At 36.4% G+C, this 5,644-nt stretch overlaps 1 protein-coding gene and 1 pseudogene across 2 annotated transcripts; one reads left to right on the top strand and one right to left on the bottom strand.

The window, feature by feature from the left end:
* Positions 1 to 490: 490 nt before the first annotated feature.
* LOC107629196 (fasciclin-like arabinogalactan protein 11) lies at positions 491 to 4,038 on the bottom strand. Its single transcript, XM_016331914.3, has 2 exons — positions 2,474 to 4,038; positions 491 to 2,281 (listed from the first exon to the last, which is right to left on the bottom strand). The coding sequence occupies exon 2, from the start codon at positions 1,593 to 1,595 to the stop codon at positions 729 to 731; it is 867 nt and encodes a 288-aa protein (XP_016187400.1). The 5' UTR covers positions 1,596 to 2,281; positions 2,474 to 4,038; the 3' UTR covers positions 491 to 728.
* LOC107629197 (fasciclin-like arabinogalactan protein 11 pseudogene) lies at positions 3,105 to 4,247 on the top strand (annotated as a pseudogene). The gene has a single exon (XR_015907241.1). The product of XR_015907241.1 is annotated as a fasciclin-like arabinogalactan protein 11 pseudogene (transcript).
* The last annotated feature ends 1,397 nt before the right edge of the window (positions 4,248 to 5,644 follow it).

Genomic DNA, 5,644 nt, shown 5'->3' with positions numbered 1-5,644 from the left:
AATAAGAGTATTATTTTTGGATATATATGTTTAACAATTCATATTTATTAGATATACTCACAAAGAATTAATTAATGAAATTTAAGAATAAATGAATTTACTTTAAAAAAGTTAGTAAAATCCACTTTTAACATGAATATATCTAATTTTCCAGAAAGAAAAATAATGTATCTAAATATAAGATGTTAAACTTATATCCAACCAAAATATCAGGAACTTCAAAATTTCATAATGCAAAACAATATTTATCTCCTTACATGGATTAGTATATGTCATAGATTACCAATAATAATTTGAGCCCTAACATTATATTTTTCATATAGGAGCCATATATACCATAATTATTGAAGTTTCCATATATATATATATATATATAAGTTTCTGATTAAACGATTTGAGTTATAACTTAGAATTTCTCTTTCCCTATTTTCTTACCGAGATAGAATTTTCTGTTAATTATTCAGAATATGCATTCTGTAAATAGTACTCATGAAGAAAAAAAAGCCATCATAGCATGATACTCATTAGAATAAACTCAAAGAAACATACAAATATATATCTCTAAAGACTCAAATACCCTAATCCAATCCCCTCCGAAAAACTCACCACCAAGCAACACATACATTTATCACAATCACATACCACATCGCAACACAACACAACACTAATATTATTGAACATTAAACATCATGGTAGGTAGCTTATAAAAACTTAGATCCTCTTCTGGTTTATGATGAAAATATAGTCACGAGAACTGCACCAAGAACAAGTCCACATCCACTGATTTTCATTGTCCCAGAGTTTTGATCAGTGGGATTAACCTGAGATGATGATTCCGTAGAGGAATCTGGGGACAATGACTTATCAGCTTTAGGAGCCTTTGCGGAACCAGAAGGTTCTGGGGCCAAAGATGGAGCCTTTGCAGGAGTCTTAGCAACCGCAAAGAAATCTAAAGGAAGGAGCACCTTACCAACCTTATAGATAGCAAGATGCTTATCAGTGTAAATGATTCCATTAATTGTAGTGTTAACCGCTCCGGTTGAGATGTTAACACTGCCGCCATAGCTTATGACATTCAGTTCCACCTTTCCCGGTTTAGCTCCGGCCAGTGTCCTGACTGGGTTTGTGAGTGTGTCAAAGTTGGAACTCGAGACGTAGTCGGAGATGACGTGGAACTGCACGAGTTCAAGCTTCTGTCCATCGGAAAGAGAGTTGAGGAAGCCGGGTTTGAGCTGGGAGAAGGCGGCGTCGTCGGGGGCGAGGATGGTGAGGCCGCCGGACTTGGAAGTGATGAGCTGAGAGTTGAGTTGGTTGATCAATTGGGTGATCTTCATGAGTCTGATGAGTGTGTTGAATGACTTTGCTTGCCTCAGAATGGCGATGACATCAACAGTGGGTGTGTCTGGAATGTTCTCACTTGGTGAGTTGCTTGGTAATGAAGGTACCAATGGTTTTGGTGATGCTGCTGGTGTTGTTGTTGGTTTAGGGTTTGGTTGAACTACTGGGGATATAGCTGGTGATAATTGTGCTATAGTGGTTGTGGAAATTATTAGTGTTATTGTGAAGAACAATAGAGATTGGTTTTTGATCATCATTTTTGGTTTTTGGTGATAACTGATAAGTGAATTGAAGGCTAGTCTAATTAGGGTTTGTTTGTTCAAGTGCTATTGTTCTATTATTGGTATTGGACTTGTTTGTGCTTTCTTTGCAATGAGCACTTGATGATTTGATGAGGTTTAGGAGATGGGTTTTTATAGAGGATTGGGAAGAATCATATGGGTATTTGTCGCTATCTGATAAGGAAATTAGGTTATAGCATCAATGAAGATGTAGATATGGAATGAGAGATATTAGCTAGGGCCTAGGATGATGGATCTATGAATTCTTGCTTGAAAGTGACATATACATGAGAAACATAGTTGGACAAACAGAGGGTTTAATATTATTGAATGTTTTGGGTGAAGGTGTTGCTTTTGGTAAGGATCAATGTCAAATCAAAATTCCTTAATTTATTGCTAAATACGTCTCATTTTCAAGTGGATTTGCATCAACAGTTAGCAATAATTTTGTTTGTGTACATGAAAAAATTGGTTTTCTATTGGTCTTCTGCCAATTTTTCTTTCCCTAAAAGGATGAGCTGTTATTTTCCGAAGTTGAAATACTAAATCAGTGTAATAATCTAGCTCGCTATAAAATTTTCTTGAGAATTTGATATTCACAAAATTGGTTACTCTGCCATCTATCGATAACATCACTAGTTAACTTTCGGAGGAATATTATACTAAAGTAAAAGTATAGGTAATTAACAATATTTTTTAACAATGTATGAACAATGTGAATTAAGAGGATTAAAAGAGTAAATTAATCTAAAATTTAATTAATAGTATTAAATTAGGGTGTAGTATATTTTTATTTGATTGGTGGTTGTTCATATTGTTCAAAATGGTCATTGTTTACCTAGCACTCCCTTTACGAAAATCATAAGTGGACACCTTTCATTGATGATATATTTGCTTAGGCACCTTTAAAACTGGTGGTTTTTTATTTTAATTTTTTTAATGAGGGTAGCTGTTCCTATTTGATATTCTTTTTCAATTAACAGGTTAATACTTAATACTAAGGTTTCCTCTGTGCATTGCCATTTCCCTTTCCAACCTACATTCTATGCACAAAGATGTTAAGAACCATGCATCTTGCATCTCATATCACATGTCCATTATGTATTATCAACTCACCATATCCCAACCTCATAATCATCATAACCTTTTCTCACCTAAAGGTTAATTGGGCAAAGTTGCCAATAATAATCCATAATTAGATAAAAGATCCTTTCTCTCTCCATCACATAAAGATGTGATATACCCTGACAAATCACAATCAACACAACAACAAATCTAATCTCACAAAACCATAATAAACATTTCACCAACCAATCATAATACTATATGCCTGAAAGCAATAATATAACCCCTATATATATACACACACTTCTCCACCAATCCAACACACTCATTCCAATCATCACACGACACAATTCTTCAAATAGTGTATCTATCTCTAAACACTAAAGGCTAATAATTGTATAAGCAACTGAATATAAAAAGATGAAGAAGCAGCAGGTAACAGGATTGTACCTTGTCTTGCTAGTGTTGTGCTGCACCATCATTCAGGCATTTTCACAAACACCTGCAGCGTCTCCAAAACCAGCACCAAAAGCAGCAGCATCACCACCAAAGGCAACAACAAAAAAAGCACCGTCACCAAAGCCATTAGTGCCAACACTGCCACAGTCACCAGACTCATCAGATGCAGCACCAGACGACATCACAAAGATTCTGAAGAAGGCGAAGATATTCAACGTCCTAATCCGTCTGATGAAAACAACAGAGATAATGAACAACATCAACTCGCAGCTCATAACCGCAAAGACGGGAGGCATAACGATCCTGGCGCCGGACGACGACGCCTTCTCGAATCTGAAGGCAGGATTCCTGAACTCATTGGACGAAAAACAGAAGATAGAGCTGGTGCAGTTCCACATACTGCCGGAGTTTGTGGCCAGCAACAACTTCGACTCTTTGGCGAATCCGGTGCAGACGGTGGCAGGAAAAGATCCGGAGAGGCTGCCGCTGAACGTGAATGCGTTGGGGAACAGTGTGAACATATCAACGGGAGTGGTGAATGCGTCGGTGGTGGGAGTTGTGTACTCCGATAACAAACTCGCCATATACAAAGTGGATAAGGTGCTTCTTCCTTTGGATTTCTTTCAGAAAGCTAAGCCTCCTGCTTTGGCTCCCACCGCTCTCGCAAAGGCACCTAAGGCCGCCAAAGAGAACACCGCCGCCGACGATCAAGACGGTGACGCCACTCCCGCCGATCAGCAAAAATCTGCGGCTGTGATTAATGGAAAACCATTGGTGTCAGTTGCGATAGCTTCTCTCGTAGTAGTGCCAATGATGATGTGGAGCTGAAGAAGAAGAACATGATATTTCCATTTGGAATCTGTTAACTTCTTCCAGTTTCTTTCTTTCTTTTTTTTTTCGTATGTCATCAACCATGCATATGCGATTTTCTTTTAATATATAACTAAGATTTTGTTGTTCTGTGTGGTGTTGATTGGAAAAGTAGTTAAGTTTAGGGTGAGATCTGCGATGAAATTGACATGGGTGTTCGGGTGTGGTTTGAAATTCATCATATCTGAATAATTTTATTTGCATTTAGTACCAATTTTTTTTTTCTTTAGAAAATTCAATTCTTTTTTTTTTGGTGACTTAAAAGAAAAATAAACAAAAACTAAGAAAGAAAAAAAAAAAAAAAATAAGAAACTGCTTAAAAAAGGCAGTCCCGCTGAATACTACTCTCAAACTCCTTCCAAGGCAATGGAAGCTCCACTTGGGGAGAAATAGTCCTCATTGCAGTCTTTGCCATGAACCGAAGATCAGCACGCCATTTCCAAGACATGATATCTCGGATTTTTAACACCAAAGGATCAGTAAACCCAGAGCAATCTTGTAAATTATTGACAATAGTAAAAGCCTCCACACAGTCTGTCTCACATATAATGTCTCTTTGTCCCGAGTCCCATGCTAAAAGAAAGCCTCTCCAAATAGCAAACAACTCTCCTTGCAAAATGCTACGACTCTCAATTGTTCCCAGACAGCCTCGTTGCCACCTTCCCTTCCAATCTCTGCTAACACAAGCAAAACCAACTCGAGCACCACTGCCAGGATAGCTAGCATCACAATTAATCTTAAAGGTGCCCACTGAGGGGGGAATCCAAGAGCCACTAATGGTTGAGGGGATAGATAGTCGTTGCAACTCAAAAATATTTCGGAGCTCCTTTTCTAAGGACAAAGCCATACCAATCACCTTGTCTGTGGTCCAATGCTCGTGAGGATGAAAGATCTCGTTGTTTCTCGAACACCAAATCCACCAGAGACCAGAAAAGAATCTAAAGGGGCGCTGTTTGCTATTATGTAAGAACCAACTCATCAAATCCACTGGTTGATCGGAGATCCCTAAAGCTTGCCAAACAAGTTGGGCTTTTGGACAATCCCGAATACAATGTAAAACCGACTCCTGACTTGAGAAACATCGTGGACAGCTATCCGTGTGCGAAATGCCCCTTCTAAAACGAAATGCAGCAGTAGGAAGAGCCTCCCGAAGACATAGCCAAGCCAAAAATTTGTGCTTTTCCGGAACATGTTGACGCCAAAGCAATTCGATTCAATTTTATTTAATTTCAAGTAGTTTAAAACTTTAAATTGTATAGGATTTACAGTTTTATAAATTAAAAAAAATAACTATATATAACAAGATTTTAATATTAAATCTTTAAGTCTTTAACAATGGCACAATAAATTGTAATATTATTTTAGAAAATCAACACTAATATAACAATAAAAATAAAATTATAAATTATTTAAAATAAATAAATAAATAAAATTTAATTTTATAAAATATTTATTAGATAATAATATATCAATAAAATAAAAAATAAATAATAAATTAAATATATTAAAATTCGGTGAGCATTTAGCCAGTAAAAAAAAATGAATAATCTTACGTCAACACTCTTCTATTTTTTATTTATAAAAAAGTCAAACAGCACTTACAAATATCATAAAAATATCAATTCTACATT

Source organism: Arachis ipaensis, chromosome B3 (assembly GCF_059453495.1).
Source record: "Arachis ipaensis isolate K30076 ecotype BB chromosome B3, ASM5945349v1, whole genome shotgun sequence".
Lineage (NCBI taxonomy): Eukaryota > Viridiplantae > Streptophyta > Magnoliopsida > Fabales > Fabaceae > Arachis > Arachis ipaensis.
Note: the sequence above shows the minus strand (reverse complement) of the source record. Positions and strands in the feature narration are given on the sequence as shown.

Excerpts from the sequence above, each read along its gene's own strand:
- LOC107629196 (XM_016331914.3), bottom strand. The coding sequence starts at position 1,595 with ATGATGATCAAAAACCAATCTCTATTGTTCTTCACAATAACACTAATA.